This window comes from Haliotis asinina, chromosome 14 (assembly GCF_037392515.1).
Source record: "Haliotis asinina isolate JCU_RB_2024 chromosome 14, JCU_Hal_asi_v2, whole genome shotgun sequence".
Taxonomy (NCBI): Eukaryota; Metazoa; Mollusca; class Gastropoda; order Lepetellida; family Haliotidae; genus Haliotis; species Haliotis asinina.
The window spans coordinates 30,909,844-30,927,467 of record NC_090293.1 but is presented as its reverse complement, the minus strand read 5'-3'; the positions used below and the strand labels follow the sequence as shown (position 1 = coordinate 30,927,467).

The window sequence follows — 17,624 nt, the reverse complement described above, 5'->3', positions numbered from 1 at the left end:
GATATTAGACCAAGCGTCTGTGGGTTCTCAAAGGGAAGATAGTTGTTGAATGGTGGGTTACACCCTTTGGCTTGTTTTGGAGTGTGGTTGGTTGTTACAAGGGTGATCACTTCCTGCATATGGAGGTGTTGAAATGAGGACCACAGTCACGGAGTGTCGATGGTTGTTGGATAGGTAGCCTTTCAGAACACCTGTTGTATAGAACTACAGTAACTGTGTTTATGACGAATTTACTGATATGGCAACCTCTTTGTGGGGATGCAGGCCCCAGTCTCTTCCTTTATAATTTATTCAAAGTGGTTAAATAAAACTTTAATTATAATTAACTTAAGTTAGTGGGCCCTTTCAGTTCACTATACCAGTAGTATACTGTAGTTGCATTTGGATCGTTGTGTGGAACAGATCTGTGTCAGAAATCAGCTTATCGCTATCGACCACTTGTTTTCCTGTTCCAGGTCCATAACACTTTGCAGACTCATCTAATATATATGATACCACCTGCAATATAGATCGTATCACCCGACCACTGACTCACAATCTCACTGATCCTAATGGCTCTCCAAGTGCAAGATAAATTATTGCCAAAAACAAACACAACTATCGTTTTCTTTTCAAATAGAAAGTTTGATGGACCCGTAAACGGCGTCCAGTCACGTAGGCTGTGTTACCTTATTGACAGAACAACAAGAAATGGTGGCGTAATTAGAGAGAGCCTGATGTGTCCAACTTGCAGTCCATGATCATCCAACGTTCCCACTGTATGTCAAAGGAGGAGTATTCAATTATTTACTCATTATTTGTGATGAAAACAGTTTAAAACAATGTTCCTAATTAAAGCTAAACAATACAGTTTTTATCACTACCTGTGTGTTATTTGCAAGTACTAATAACTGAAGGGAGGCTGGTGTTACGTAATCACAATCCCACTCAGGTCAGTAGGGAGGATGTCGTGTGCCCACAGACTTGGAAATTGTCTGTAGGCAAGTAGCATTAGGCTGCAATGCGATGAGCTAATGTATTGATTGGCTTCCTTTGAAGGGAGATGCTGCTGATAAAGTTGTCTCGGTGGGACGGTTGGTGTAACAGTTGGACTAATTAGTGCCTTTGCGCGTCACATGCCCTGAAACTCGGCCCTGGTGACACACGTCAACATGCGATCAGATTAATTTTCATGCAATTTATTTTGGTATTGATAAACCACAAAGGTGAATGTGTTGTGACAGTGTTGTCTGTCTGTCATTGTGAAAGGTGATGACAGATAGGTGATTATGTAGGAACATAAGTTAGAAAGTTCAAGTGAGGATTGAATGTTTTGAAAATTGAATAAATGAAAATCCACAAAATGGAAGCTTTCTCTGATCCAGGCCCCAAAAGTTTTCAAACATTCAGGATCACTTTAATTTGACAAGAGAGTTGATAGGTTTTATTTAGCTGGCTGAAAATGTTCGCTTTTGAAACATTTTGATTTGATGTGAAATAGAAGAACCAAAATCTTTTTTTTAAACTATGCAAACAAAACTACATTCAAGGGAAAAACCATTAACATAAAGGGTATCCAGGTGGCTCATGTTTTCATGTTGTTGGAATATTGATATATTGCTAAACAAGCAAATCCTACACTGATCATTGCATGTTATTGATTTAGTTTCTTGAGGTCTGATTGAAGAAGCTTGGTGAAACATCTGATTGATTAGTATTTGGAGGTCGTGCTAATTGGAGATTTGATTGATTGTTAAATGGTATTGATAAAGAGTTTACTGGAGATGTGATTGATCAAGTTACAGAAATCAAATTGATTGTCGACTGGAGATCTGTTTCGCTGTTACCTAGATCTGATTGTTGAATGGAGATCTGTTCAGTTGTGTTACAGAGATCTGATTAATTGTTAAAAGCAAATCTGTTACTTTGTGCCATAGGTTGTCGTGTGATTGTTACATGAACTTGTTATGGCTATATAGTATCCAGTATATGTCTATAAGTATTGTTAGCTTAACCCTTTGTGTGCCCCTCCACTCTGTCTAATGCTGTGTATCACTTTCCCTGGTGCAACATTTCATTCATCCACTCTTCTGCATTGCAGGCAGAAGAACAGCATGGTTCAGTACAGGAGCGTCTTGAGCAGTTGGAGTCCAATCTCCTGGACAAGGACTCAGAACTACAGCGGGTAAGACAATAAGGAACTGAATTTCCCTGTATTAACCTCAGTTTAAAAACATGAAATAAAGGTCCTCTGTTCCTGAATGTTTCTGCTGTAGTGTTTGAATCTTGGAGCCCCTTAATCAGTATTTTGACGCAGACTTTGATTTCCATGTTTAGTATATTTTTGCTCTGGTACACCTGTGTTGAATCCAGGAATATCTTGTTTATCCCTCTTACAGTCCACATTTTAGTGATTTTCGTGTTATAGTCATTCCAATGCTTCGATGGCCTCTGTAGTGTTGACATCACTGCTATGTGTTAACTTGTGTCGACAGGCTCGTCAACGCGAGAAGATGAATGAGGAACACAATGCCCGTCTATCGGCGACTGTTGACAAACTGTTATCAGAGAGCAATGAGCGGCTGCAGCTTCACCTCAAGGAGAGGATGCAGGCACTCGAGGAGAAGAACCAGTTGACTCAGGAGCTGGACCGCACTCGGAAACTCCTTGACGACACACAACAGGAGAAGGTAAGCCAGGCAGTTATGTCCCTTTCCTGTATCAGGATCCTTGATCCTACTCCACAGAGTGCCCTTGTGCCTTCAAGGAAAAGTGCTGTTCCAGTAGCCCATGTTTGTGGTGGTAGAAGCTGTCAGTTATTTTATGACTTCGTCGAGTAATTGTCTTTTGATCAATCATGTTTGAACAACATGTCCCATGAAGCTCCAGGTTGGAATTTGTCTTCAGTAACTGTCTTATTGCGCAAGTGTGGAGATCAGTGCCCATGCTGTTGATCCCTTGATTGTCCTGTTCAGTCTCAATTATTTATAGACTGCCACATGTAACAGGAATATTGCTGAGTATGGTGACGAACTAACCATGCTCTATGCAGTATGAATGAAATTTACATATGAAGAAAAGAAAGTCATATATGGGCAGATTATTTGAAAACAAAGACTTTACAAGACATGTTGTTGCCCAAATAAATTACAAATTCTGACATTGTTAAATCTTTCTTCAGAAGCTATAATTCTGAAATTATTCATGGAATCAGTGAATCCATTAAGCATCTGTGCAAGACACGTTACTGCCTTTAAAGTGTTTTCTTCTAGCTTTACTTGTTGCCATGGTAATTTGGGTTTCAAGTTAGAATTGTTCCCAAACTGCTTCTGCTAGTCAGACAAGGCAACATTTGGTCAGACTTTGTGTGTGTCATCATACGCTTACAAAGTGGATTGATGCTTGTGATATCACTCACTGGACACTCTGGCCTAGACAGGATTATACTCACGTACACATGTAGCTGGAATAGCACCAAATGCGATATTAAAACAATAAAAACAAACACTTTGACTGCTGAAGCTTAAGTTGTTATGGTGCTGTGTTATGACTGTTATCACATCCCTATTCCAGGAACGAATCAATGAAGACCTGCAGAGATACCGGAAAGAGGTGGAGATTCTCCGAGCCCAGATTGAACAAATTATGAGGTAGGACATTTATCTGTAGCTCAAATAAATACAAAGCTCTTTCATAGATACCAACTCCTACCATTTTTAAGTTCATGATGTAATTTAGGGCAGGACGTTTTCCAAGTCATCTATGGCACTTTTATATGCTGGAATCCATCCCTTTGGACACCTACTATCTTTTCAGGGCAGTGGGGTAGTTTAGTGGTTGAAGTGTTAGCTTGTCAGGCTGAAGGCCAAGGTTCGATTCCCCACATGGGACTACGCCCATTTCCCATATCCTTTTTTGTGATATAACTGGAAAATTGTTGAAAGAAGCATAAAAGTCACTCACTATCATTTTGGGTTTGAATCCTGGTTTGATCGGCCATGTTTCTAGGTATGTCAGCCCCAGACTTGTAGGTTTTACCAAGATGATAAATATCGGAGACCTGCTTCAGTCGTATTACTGTATATTACTAAAGACCAAAGTATGAATATTTAATTCCCACAGTTATACTTAGGCAAACACTTATCACCTTGTGTAGGAGTAAGAATTTTCCCTGAATGTGGCATGTATTAAAATAAAGAAGTTGACATCCATAAAATCTTTGCATCTGTTTGCGTCACTTCTAGATGCAGTTCAAAGACTGAGCACTCTTCCCCTACTTACTGTTGCTGTAATTTTTCTTTCTACAAATGTATTATTTATAGGTTTCATATATGTAATTGTTATTTCAATTATTGCTTCTCCAGGACGGGACTTGGAGTGGAAGAGAGCGTGTTGAGGAGAGTACAACGTGGTCGGGAGCAGGCACTCCTGGAGGACCAGTCCAAGGTGGGGAGAGGGCTGTTGGATCACATCAAGGTGGGGAGAGGGGTGATGGGCCAAACCAAGCTGATCATGTGGATAGTGGGGCAGTCTAAGGAGGTGATAGAGGTGTTAGGCCTGCACATGGTGGTGCTATGGGTAGTGAGTAGTCAAAGTTTCAGTGACAGTCAATGACTAATGCAAGTCTTGAAAAGAGTTGATTGACAAGTCCAAGATTTGGATAGGGTTGGTAGACTGAAATCTTATTCCAATTCAAAGATATGACAATTCCTAATAAGATGTGCTCAGTCACATGAATATAGACGTATTTTGACATGGCATCCCAACAGGTTAACACGCTGAATGAACAAGAATGGGAGAAGTTGCAACAAGCTCATGTGTTGGCAAACGTTCAACACGCATTCGATACATCAGACACCGAGGGAACAGATGATAATGAGTCAATATTCGGAGCTGTGGATCTGCTGTCTCCTACCGGACACACGGACGCACAGACCCTCGCCCTCATGCTACAGGAACAGCTCGATGCAATAAACAATGAGATTAGGTGAGTTGTCTCCCCTTGTTCTCAGTCCTCAACACTGCGTGTAGGGGTATAAAGGGTATAGTGGTCTAAGGTAAAGGTTCCAGAGTTGTCTTTGAGTGAGGCATAAAGCTGTACTTGCTCACGCCGAGTTGTGTCCCATATCTGTGACAGGATTCAGTGATAGCTAATTGGTTAAGGTCTCCCTCACTGTCTGATGTCTTCTCATCTGCACCACACAGCTTTTAGTCACTTACTGATTCTTCTATAAAACCTCAGTGGTTATTATTGTTTAGAACTAGCATGATTAATTTAAAATTTCGGACACTGACAGCAACAGACAAACTTTATGATCTCCATGTGACCATTTTTGTTTTCCATTTGAAACTCGCCTTTCACCTTTGTTTAAGATGGGTACATTCGCTTCCACTGATTGATAAGAAGGCCTTGGGTTGACTGTCTGATAAGAAGTTTCTCCTTTTACTCCTTTCCTCTGTGTCCGCTAAGAGACCCAAATTTTTGGCAGGTTAATACAAGAAGAAAAGGAGAGCACCGAGCAGAGAGCGGAAGAACTGGAGAGTCGGGTAGGAAGCGGGAGTCTTGATGCTATAGCTGCCACCAGGTGGCCGCAGGGCTACGAGCGCTCGTCTCCCCCTCTCAGCGGGCGCTCAACGCCCACGCCCAGAACATATCAGTCGAGAGATATTCTCCAAAAATACCACACCGTAAGTCCGTGGCCGGGCTAGCTGACGGCTAGCATACTCACTCATCGTGTCATCAGCGGCCGAGCGTGCGTGTGTAGTGGCCATGAGTGGAGGGTGCAAGTGAGCGTGAAGACTGTGAATCTTCCCAGCACTGTGCTATTTTTAGTTCTTCCCCTCCTTTTGGTTTGTTTCTGGCATGCCTAATGGCCCAGGTGACGTGGTGACAACGAAACAATCTAGATTTAATCTTAATCCCCTCATGTCCATAGTTCATACCTATAGTCGGCAGTCATTTTTAAAAACATACATGTGTGATTCTCGTCCTGTAACAGACTGTTTCCATATCTGGACATGATTAATTGCTTAAATAATTGTGTGAACTGTGACCCCATTGCTAAATTTGGTAGTATTGTCAACTAATACTAAAATGAAGCGTATCTTGTGATGCATGCATTTTGTAAACGTGCATTTTCACAATTTGTTTGGCCTATATCAGCTCCTACATGTATGCAGAATATACACCAGGAATACTGTGGATGAAATTTGGAAAATATCTCTCTGGCGTGTAGATATAAGACTGGTCAGTTTAGCTTGTATCGACCTTAAGTGGTAAAGCAGATATGCTTTGTCATTTAGCGATACTGCTCGGGTTAACTATTGTGCATGTTGAGATGTTTTCAATGATTTAACACAGTTTTATTGATAATGTATTTTAAAACATTGTATCTTTGTTGGCTGTTTGCAAATAGTTGAGTAAATTTTGGCTTTTTTGCACTAATACGTGGTCGTTAGAAAGCTTCATGTTTGTTCTGACTTATCAATTAACTGCTACACCAGAATTGTTTTGAATTATTTGCTTAGAGATGTTGGGGTGGTTGTGTAGATTTAATGACCAACATCTTTGGATATTAATTTGCTAACAACAAGTCTATTTTTGCTATATTTGCGTTTCAGACATGCGTGTCGCTTATGCTTGAGTCACCTCCCCTCCCTGCCCATATTTCCTTCCCCAGTCGCCAAATGGTCACATGCCATTTTCTCAAGGTTTCGTTTCTCATGTTGTACTTTAGTTCTCTCTTTTGTGACATACTTTAATTTTTTTGTTTTTAATAGTTTTTTTATTTCTTTTTTTTTTTTAACTTTTTCAGTTTAGATGGAAAAAAAAGAATTTTATATTGTACCAAAATTGACCAGATTTTCAAGTTGAAATTTGAATGATTTACCAGAATACTTTCACCTCGCTGCTGGTCGCACTGGATCATAATCATCTTTCATCATTTTTCTTTATTTTGATTTATTTTATGCATATTTCAATTCAAATTAATTTCTTTCAAATGCATGCAAGCATGTTTTTAACTCATTTAAAAGGTTATTTGGGACATTAAATATTATGTCATTTATTTAAGTGCATGATTGAATTTTGTTTTATTTATTTATTTTTTAAATAATCATTGTTTTAATTTGTTTTGGTGACCTTGAACTTGTCTGAAGCATGACTTCCTAACTTTGACCTTTGACCTAGATGTTGTCTGTGGCTATCGTGAGAGGGTGCTCATCTATGTTGCATGCTAGCACTTTATATCTCATCAGATTCACGTTAAGAAATATGCCATGCAGGTGTTCTGTTGACACTTGTCCATTGTGACGTTTTTTTGGTTTATGGAACACTTTCACATGAAGCTCATGCAAAACATGAAGATTTGCCTTATACTGTTGAAAAGTGGAAAGTAAATGTGCATATGGAAAACTGAAAGCAACACTTCAGAATTTCATCAATGCATTCTTATCTTAAGTCAGTTTTTATAAATGCAAGTAGAATAGGGGTATTAATTGATTGATGTATCATTCTATAATGCTTGCCAACAGAGGTGTTTCCATGAAGCAAAGTAGATTCATCGAGTAAAGAGTGAAGGACAGATAATTTCATCATGTGTTGGTACTTGGAGACTATGAAATCTTTTCAGAGGTGTACTGGGTGGTGGTAGCCTTGTGTCTTAAGCGTTCACTGATCACAACAAAGACTCGGGTTCTTGTCCCCACAGATATAATCAGATATGTTATGATGTATCAATATAGGAGTTCTATGGATAGTCAGTGTCCTTATTGCAATGAGTGATTGAGGTGTTTCAGTGTTGGTAGTTGAGTGGTTGAGTAAAACCAAACTCAGTCACTTAGTCAATTTGACATCAGGTAAATTAACAAGGAAGAGGTATTGCTGTATCGGTTGTTAAATTATCTGTAAATTTAAGAAAATAATAACTAAAGACAATGCCAGTTTGCTGAGAATAATGATGTTATTTGTATTTTTCCCTATTTACTAGGCAAGGCACTTGGGTGGGTGTCACAGATATGTCCCTGAGTTGATGTGGATAGTTTTTACTGATGTTCCTTAGACCAAATATTGATCATTTTCACTGAATAACATAGTAAATTAACAGAGCCAGTTAATCCCCAGGCCCCCGAACAAGAATAGTTGCTTTTGTGATGTGTCCATGATAAAACATTGCACCATATTCGTGCTGACAGCTTGCAAGTAACACTATTGTCATTTATGAGGAAAGATACTTTTTCTGATGACATCTTCTTTAGATCTTTTATTCACGAAGGTCCTGGTCAGAATTTACCTTCAGTAAAGTTCCTGTCACACGAGGCGACAACCGGTTTCGGGTGCGTTTGCGTTTCTTTTGCTTTTCAGGATAGATTATGAAGTTGCCATTCAGGAAAGTATCTAACCTTTACAGTCACCATGTCCTAAAATGCCTAGTAAAGAATTTGCTTGAAAGTAATAGCTTCATTCGTATAAACACTGTGTCTATAAAAGTGTGATGCTGCCATGTTAGAGTGTTGATATGGTTACTGGTCAGCAAGGTTTTGCGAAAAAAATGAATTTTGGAATATGCAAAACTTTTCTAATTTAACTGATGCATAATGGGTGCCAGAGGTCTCCCGAACATAAGTTTGTCTTCCTGTCTCCAGAGACAAGAGAGGTGGGATAGTGAAGTGATTAAAGCGTTCCCTCATCACGACAAAAAACCCGATGCGATTCCCCACATGGGCACAATGTGCGAAGCCCATTTCTGGTGTCCCTGGTGCTGGAATATTGCTAAAAGCTGCATAGAAACATATTCACTCACTCTACACTCATAAGACGGTGTTGATCTGAAGCCTGACATAGTTCTCTTGAGACCAAGTGATTTGAAAATCAGGTAGCGGCCATTTCTCTCTGGGAGAATGAATACAATATTTTGATCTCTATTCCACCAATATGATTGCTTGAAATACAGAATTAATTTTTTGTCCGTAAAGCATTGACTGCTTTTTCAAATCAGGATATCGATCCTCTTCAATCTTTGTCTTGCAAGCAAATAATAATCTGTTAATAATCACTTTTTATAGTTTGTGATGAGGAGTTGGGTACCAAAAATAGCGGGGTTTTTTTGTTTTGTTTTTTTTTCGTCATGACTGTCCATGGGGACACAGTGATAATGAAATTGAAATTACTACTTTTAATAAAGAAATATATAAAGACATCCCAGGTAAATGTAATTGCCTCTGTAATAGTTGAATCACTGGTTTGTATCACAAGGCTGATTGCGTATGATTGTCTTCCATAGGTGTGTATTCTTCAACCACATGTTTTTCGACTTAAGCTTAATAAGTTAGTGTCCTTGTTGGAACATATGGCATAAAACAGCAAACAGCATTCACCCACTTTCTAACTTATTAATCAGCCATGCATATGAAGTATTCACCCAGCAGAAAATGGGTACCTGGTGGGATAACTTTCTAGTGTCTCACAGCTTAGGTTATCCGTGGATATGATGAACTGGCTGATCTTTTGCACTTTGAGCATGTATTTGGTGTATGGAATTTTGCACTGTAGAAGTACACATTATCTTAGGACTTCATGACAGATGTTTCTTTTTCATAAGCATGAAAAGTTCGGGAATACATCCTACATCATGACCATTCCCAGGGACAGTACAAGTTATTTTACATGGCATATTTCTTAACTATTGTAATCATCCATATAATGCACTTTTGTCAGTATATATTGAATCTTGCACTAAAAGAACTTTTGATTGCTTGCCTATACTAGTCGTAACATACTTAGACATCAAGGGTATTACTGCATAATCGGTGCATTATTAATTATGATGTTTACAAGCTTTGCTATGTTTTCATTGTTTTTTATAGAAGCTTTTTGACTGTTTATCATGTATGTTACGAACTGATACACAAATCTGAGACAGTATTTTGCATACTGTCTCTTTTAAGGTTGAAAACTTGTGATTACATATAGGTATTCAAAACGTTTTAAAATATTGAAATTATTTTGTCTCTAAAAGGTAATTGTTTGGGGCTTTTCACAATTAATGAGTAACATGCATGATTAACCTGCTTGCTTAGATAAGGATATACTCATATGTTTATATATATGTGTGTGTATATATATATATATAGCTACAGAGGGCCCTGCCAGCCACTATCAGCATGGGCGGGGAGGGGACTGGGCGGCTAGTAACTGTTATTGGCTAGTGTTACCTGAGAGAAGTGGGGACAAGTTACTTCTTTCATATTTACCATAGTGCTACGCTTACCAAAGGTGTACGCTTACCAAAGGTGTAAGAATGGAACTTTTTGCCTTGCATAACAGACACATTGTCTCTGTGTAGTCAGGCCATTATTGATTGATTAACAGCAGAATGGTAGCATGGGTTTCAAATTTCGAGAAATAAAATCCAAGTTGCTGGATCAGCAAATTAGTCTGAGCGTACACCTAAATATACACACCTTAAATCATATGCCTTACATGTTTTCCGATGAATTAGTTTCCTATTTGGCTTCACTTAGATATAGTTTAGGTTTTAAAGAAAGACAATTTTCATTTCTTGTTCCAAATAGCTTTTTTTATAGGAGACGGTAATCATGACACTTTTCATGGATAAAAATGTTTTTGTTGTTTGGTGGTGCTTTTCAGGGCTTCTCTTTGCCCCTTTATCATCTGATATGTCAAAGATGGATAGCAAGGAGCTAAAAAATGTTAAAAGGATGACAAGGTTGTTTTTAATGACCTGTCTCATGTGAGATATCTTAGCACCTTTCAAAGACTTGTATGAGTGAGGGTGTATGACAGTTTATTCTCCATGCTGGTAGTGGGATGCCCATTGGCAGCTTCTCTGATGAAATATAATCATAGCTAGGTTGCACTGTGAACACTGCATCCCAAGCATGCATTATACCTTATAGCGCTCATCTGGGGGATACCAAAGGCACAAAACTTCAACCTTTTCTCACCAATATTTCTAGACACTAAACATCTTCGGCCTGTTTTAGCTGAAGTCTTTGCAAAACAGAATTCAAAGAATTTACTTCAGTCATTTGAGGTCTGTTTTACCCAGTTGTAGTGCATGAGATTTGACAAAATGAGGTGTATTTGACTGAGACGAGGAGATCATTGAGATGAGACATGCCCAATAAGGTTGGTATCTCCCAGTGTGAGATACAGGCATCTCCCAGCGTGAGGGATAATGTGGACCTTTTCCTGTCATTGTAGGCACCAGCGGGTATATCTGCCTCCCACTTGTACACCTATTCCTCATCTAGTCCGCAATTGGCGACATCTGCTGATACTGCAGCAGCGCAGCAGGTATATCAGATATGTCTCACTCCGGGGGAGATCAAATATGTGTCTCAGTGTAGCAGGAAATGTCTCACTTGGTGGGAGATAGATAGTGTCTTTGAATAAGGGTGAAATGTCTGGCTTGTTGGAAGATAAATAGCATATCTCAGTGTAGGGGTAAAATGTCTCAATTGGTAGGAGATAAATAATGTGTCTCAGTATGGGGGTGAAATGTCTCACTTATCAGGAGATAAATACTGTGTGTCAGTGTAAAGGTGAAATGTCTCATTTGGCAGAAGATAAATAATATGTTTCTGTGTAGTGATGAAATGTCTCACCAAGTGCAAATTATCTCAAGGATAGAGGTAAAGTGTTACCCAAAAAGGTTTCTGCATTGGGGTGAACTAGTCTCAAGCAATAGCAGTAAGTGACCAAATCTCCTCGTAGGAAAAATGAGTTTCCATTTGAAAAGATAAGATAAGATAAGGTTCTTGTCTCATTGACTAAAAAGACCTCAGAACTCAAACAGAAAAAAATCAGTTTTAGTGATAAATGATGTAGTGCACTATTTCATGTCTCATTTTTAGAAAATAACATTTTTCATGAGTGTGTTATTAGTCCAAAGGGAGTAAATAATTTTGTCTCAACCTATGTTCACAACATAAGAAATATTTCGTATCATATGAGTTGTTTCAGTGAAAAAGGGAATAAAAGATATATCACTCAGGGTGACATATTAAATCTCTGTTTGAAATGACAGTAAAGGGAGCAAGAGCTTGTAACATAATTCCTTGGAAAAGAAATGAGATGTAAACGTGGAACTCTTATGGATCAATCAGTCAGCATTTAAGGAATAATTCTACAGCACAAGCAAGACTGTTTTTCAAACACATCTATCTGTCCTGAATATTGTCTGAGGTCAAAGGTCATACTGTTAGCAGGATATTAACGTTTTTAGCTGTGACATTATTTGTCAAGTTCAAAAAAGCCTATCTCAGTTGTGTACAGGAAAATGGCTGCACTGAGTGGAATGTGGTAACTATTTCACGCATGGTTAAATTTCTGCAATTGATGTTTTCAGATAAATAAATTTTGTTTTCTGTAACAATGTTGTACTATTATTTTGCAGGACTATATAGAGCTAGTAACACAGTGTAGTCTCACCTGTCTAGAAGATTAGAAGGGTCAGCCCTCTGACCACGCTCTAGAGTCTAGAGTAGCTCTCTGTACATCATAGCTACAGAGAATTCCTCCATTCTTTAAACCATTTTATCAGTAGAACTGCAAACAGGCCAAGTCAAAGTAGATGCAGGCTTTCAGACAAAAATCAATAAACAATCTAATTTTGCCAATTGAAATCCAAGGGAGGGAACTGCTGATGGGTTTTTATTGCCATGAAGGCAGTTTCCTTCAGAGACGTTACGACTTTAAAGCTTCGCTATATTGCTATTGTTCACCATTGCTGTTTAGCGCAGATGGGAGGGGCAACTCATTGGCTTCCATATGCTTTGCAAATGAGAGAAATGCTTTGGGAAGGTTCTTAGATGTTACCATAGTGATTATGGCATCAAGTGTTGGCTTATTCTAGGTTGGTTGATTGGCTAGAGGTGGCAAGAATCGTTAAAGGCATGCTTTTTTGACACTTGTAAAATGTCAAGAAGAGTTGGCAAAACAAATTTGAGTCCGATCTGTCTGAGAATAGTAATTACCATTTTTCTCAGTAATGGCATCATGATGCATGGTGTTCTTCAAATATGCTCTACATAAAGCAGTCAGTTGGTTGTAGAAAAATATTTCCATGATTTTTTAGACATATTGTTGTTTGATTATTGTAAGTGAAACTTGATTATTTATCCAAGAATATGAGATCAATAATCAAAAGCGGAAATATTTTGGTACGCTTTTAATAGTGTTTGTCATTAGGCCAACAACCGCTGGGTGCTATGACCAGTTTTAGAGGTCAATACAAAGTGACCATTAGTCTTGTCACAGCCAATGAAGCAAGGTACTTTGAAAATACATTATGTGAGATTCTTACATTTTTAACACAAATTTCTCTTTCAGAAGTGTGTGGAAATAATACCATTTGTTTTCAGCAAATATGTTGTGTATGTGATACCTTATGGAATAATGTTTATTGAAAATTGAATATGATCTCTTCAAGAATATGCAAAGTTTATTTGTTAGTGATAAACTTCTCTGAGTGAGGGAATTATAAGGATATTTTACACTCCCATGTTTTCGTCTTTGAAGCCCCAATATAGTCGAGACGACACCGCCCTCAGCAGTAAAGATGAAGCGAGACAGATCAAGTGCGAGTCTAGTCCACCAACACCAAGGTCACTGAGGTTAGAACGGGTCGCTCGAGCACTGGCTCAACAAAGTGCTGACAATTCACCTGTGTAAGTGCCAACTGATTCTTTCTATTTTGTCAGTCGGAGTAAATCTGCATGTAGTTTTAGGGGCACAGGAGTAGCCTAGTAGGTAGTGTAAGCGACTCACACCGAAGAAATGAGTTTGATTTCCTGTACAGGTGCAATGTGTAAGACTAATTTTGGTGTCTTCTGCCTTTATTGCTGGAATATTGCTAAAAGATTCATAAAACCTCACTCACTCACTCACTCACTTACATATAGTTTCGAAAAAGTGAATATGGATAAATTCAACTTCACAGTAGACCATATTTAACCAAGGATATTTGTTGTTAGTACCTAAATGAGATGTGAACAGATATGATATAAATCTGTCCCAAATCTATCCCAGATAGCATCAAATGTAGCATTCAGTGTAGCATCAAATTCATTGTTATCAAGAGTTATTTCCCTTCCTTCAGTGGAACATTAAATTCATCGTTATCAAGGTTTTTCTCCCTTCAACGTGGCATCAAATTTATTGTTATCAAGAGTTGTTGCCCTTCCTTCAATGTTGCATCAAATTCATTATCAAGAGTTATCTCCCTTAATTCAATGTAGCATCAAAATCATTGATATCAGGGTTATCTCCTTCCCTTGTTAGCATTGAAATCGGTGTTATCAAGAGTTATTTGCCTTCTGTCAGTATAGTATCAAATTGTGTGTTATCAAGAGATATCCCCTTCCCTTGTTTATCATCAAATTCAGTATTATCAAGAGTTATCGCCCTTCAATGTCGCAACAAATTCATTCACACCAGCACGCCGGTGACTTAGCATACCATCACTGCCACAGACTAATTTTGCATATTACATGAGCAGGCTTGTATCTTGTCTGCAAACAAGCTTGAATGTTCATAAGTAAAAAGATGCTTGCCCAACGCAAGCGATTCGGCACATTCTTCATAATGTTTTACATTATTACTATTGATCTAAGTAGGAGAGTGTCAAATTCAGTGTCATCAAGAGTTGTCTCCCTTCAATTTAGCATCAAGTTCTCTGGCATCAAAAGTTGTGCCCTTTCAATGTAGCATCAAAATCAGGGTTATCTCCTTTCAGTGGAGCTTCAAATTCAATGTTACTGAGAGTTATCTCCCTTCCAGGTGCAGCAAACTGCATGAACTTACGCACGGGACAGCAAGTCCGATGGGGAGTGTACACAGCAGTCAAGACTCCCTACACAAGCATACTAAAAAGAAGGGCTTGAAGAGTTCACTAGGAAGGTTCTTCAGTAAGAAGGAAAAGCAGAAACCCAAAGAGACAATGGGGTTGGAACGTGGTGCTACAGCCTTCACAGATACAGACGGCAGTGGAGATGCACTCACTCTGGGGCTAGGACAATCAGAATTTGATAGGAGGAAAAAGAAGAAGTAGGTTGAACTTATGTTTAAATCTCTCTGAAACATGTTTGTTAGATTTTGAAAAGGACACAAGTGAGCTTTCCAGGCGTGTCAGTCAACTAATTTCAGTGCTGCTTTTTCATTTTATTGGGCCTTGGATGTATTTACAATGTCATTATGAGTAGTCATGAGGAATATTGCTTTTTCAGACATGAGTTGTTGGAAGAGGCCATGAAGGCAGGCACTCCCTTTGCCTTGTGGAATGGACCAACTGTTGTAGCCTGGTTAGAAGTAAGTAACAGTTTACTATCATCTCTACTCCAATATAATTAATTGTACTAGTTATTTGGTCCAGTACTGGCAAACGATCTTGCTGAACTGTTATGAGATATATTTTGGTTATTCTTGTAGTTACGTGCTTGATGTCTTCCCGAGACTTTACTGGGTAAAGAAAAATTGGGGTGTTTTTTTTCTCTCTTTTCATTGTAATTGGAGTAACTGAATCAGGTAGCTTTTGGCAGGAGTAAGGTTGTTCTCCTTGTGTCCTGACCACTGATTTTGTATTGTTTCAGATGCTAATGTCCTAACCACAGACTGTGTGTTGTTTCAACTGCTAATATCCAAATCACTGACAATGTGTTGTTTCTACTGCTAGTGTCCTAACAACTGACTGTCTCAAATGCTATTGTCCTAACAACTCATGTTGTTTTGTTTCAGTTATGGGTAGGGATGCCTGCATGGTATGTAGCAGCGTGTCGAGCCAATGTCAAAAGTGGAGCTATTATGTCTGCATTGTCTGACACCGAGATTCAACGAGAGATTGGTATCAGTAACCCCTTACATAGGCTCAAACTCAGACTAGCCATTCAGGAAATGGTTAGTCTAACAAGTCCTTCTGCGCCAAAAACTTCACGAACAGTAAGTGTAAACTGATGAATAAGTTGAACTTAAGGTTTCTTTGTCCAGTGATCCTTTATATTAGTATTGATCTATAGATTGTGTGTCTGAGAGTAAATAAACTCCTAGAGCTTATCAGGATAAATAAATGTCTATGATTTGTCAGAGTAATAACATATCCACAGCTCATTAAACTGAAAAACATCTACGATTTTTTCAGAGTGATTAAACTTCTGAAACTTGTCAAAATGAATAACCATTTATGATTTGTCAGAATGAACAAATGTCTACAATTTGTCAGATTGATTAGACTGCTAAGGCTTGTCAAAATGAATCAACATCTATGTCTTGTCGGAAGGATCAAATGTCTAAGGTTTTGCTTTCATCACAGACTCTCACAATACTTAGAACATAAACCATGAGGAGATCAGCATGAGAAGAAATAAATTGATTGGAACATTATTTTTCAGCTTGCTCAGTTTATATCTGTAACCATCTGTTACCGTTTCTTCTTCAGACTCTAGCGTTTGGTGATATGAACCATGAGTGGATCGGGAATGACTGGTTGCCAAGTCTGGGTCTACCGCAGTATCGCAGCCATTTCATGGAGTGTCTGGTCGATGCTCGCATGCTTGATCACCTCACCAAAAAAGATCTGAGAGGGCAATTAAAAATGGTAGATAGTTTCCATAGGTGAGTATCCATCAAGAATTATTTTGTTGTAATTTCTCAAGTAATCTTAAACTAGTTGTTTTGCCTTATTGGTCCCTCTTCATGCCTCGCCAGGCATGATCTGATGACTAAGGTCTGATGAATAATCTTCTATGGTGCCAGGAGCTATAGTCCGTTTGGCTCAAAAGAAGACGGATACATTGCAATCAGACTCAAAACCTGATAAACATAGAAGCTTACTTACGTGTTTGAATCCTGGTTGGCCTTAATTATTATGCAAGGTTTATGTGCACCATTTTAGTTCTGGTGGAATTCAAAATGAGTGTAAATTCACCCGATATTTCTGCCACTGAGAAAGAGAGTCCAGAAAATATGGGTTGGAATCAAAGATTCTCCCTAATAATTAGCAGTGGTTACCATATTCCTGTTTATTGTTAGTAATCTCGTCATTACAAATGTCTCATTCCATGTCAGTGAAGGTAAACTTGGTTCTGTCTAGTTTGGGGATTGTGGTACAGTGAGACCCCAGATATTCCAGACATTTGATTTTGGGTAATTTGTCAGGATAGTAAATATCCAGATATCTGGATTTCTGTCAAACAGCATGGTTGTTTGGATTTGCCAATTACAATTCAATTAGGAGATAAACATCATGTGTTGGCCAATTTCCGTGTGTTATTGAGTATTTGAAGCACTGGAATATTTCATTTGAAACCTCCAGCGTCAGCCGGACATTGTAAACACAAAAGTAAACCAAAGGGGTTTTAGTGTCTGCACTCGTTTACATCGAATACGGACACAGCAGTGAAGTGTCATCAGCTGGCCGTTTCAGCTGGTTCTCATGGTAGCATCTGGAGTTGCTCATTTGTGACGTCATTCTAACTTTACGTCTCAATATGATTTGAATGACGTCACCACTGTTGATGACACAACAAAACAGTTGTTTACATGTCAATACGCGGTGAATAGTCTTTCAGTTTCCGGGAATCTAATACCATTTAATCACGTTTTTCAACCAATCAGATTACAGAACACA

At 38.6% G+C, this 17,624-nt stretch overlaps 1 protein-coding gene across 3 annotated transcripts in view; it reads left to right on the top strand.

Moving 5' to 3' along the window:
• Nucleotides 1-17,624, top strand: part of LOC137261467 (liprin-alpha-1-like) — a 129,376-nt gene that overhangs the window by 96,373 nt on the left and 15,379 nt on the right. For 2 of the 3 annotated variants that reach the window (XM_067799218.1, XM_067799217.1), the window contains exons 9-19: nucleotides 2,081-2,164; nucleotides 2,475-2,669; nucleotides 3,553-3,629; nucleotides 4,344-4,425; nucleotides 4,749-4,966; nucleotides 5,469-5,526; nucleotides 13,523-13,671; nucleotides 14,783-15,049; nucleotides 15,229-15,310; nucleotides 15,737-15,937; nucleotides 16,434-16,609. In XM_067799218.1, the coding sequence (XP_067655319.1) occupies nucleotides 2,081-2,164; nucleotides 2,475-2,669; nucleotides 3,553-3,629; nucleotides 4,344-4,425; nucleotides 4,749-4,966; nucleotides 5,469-5,526; nucleotides 13,523-13,671; nucleotides 14,783-15,049; nucleotides 15,229-15,310; nucleotides 15,737-15,937; nucleotides 16,434-16,609 (1,589 nt within the window). Of the gene's footprint in view, nucleotides 1-2,080; nucleotides 2,165-2,474; nucleotides 2,670-3,552; nucleotides 3,630-4,343; nucleotides 4,426-4,748; nucleotides 4,967-5,468; nucleotides 5,668-11,203; nucleotides 11,297-13,522; nucleotides 13,672-14,782; nucleotides 15,050-15,228; nucleotides 15,311-15,736; nucleotides 15,938-16,433; nucleotides 16,610-17,624 lie in introns of all 3 variants that reach the window. The other variant, XM_067799216.1, reaches the window with a different exon arrangement.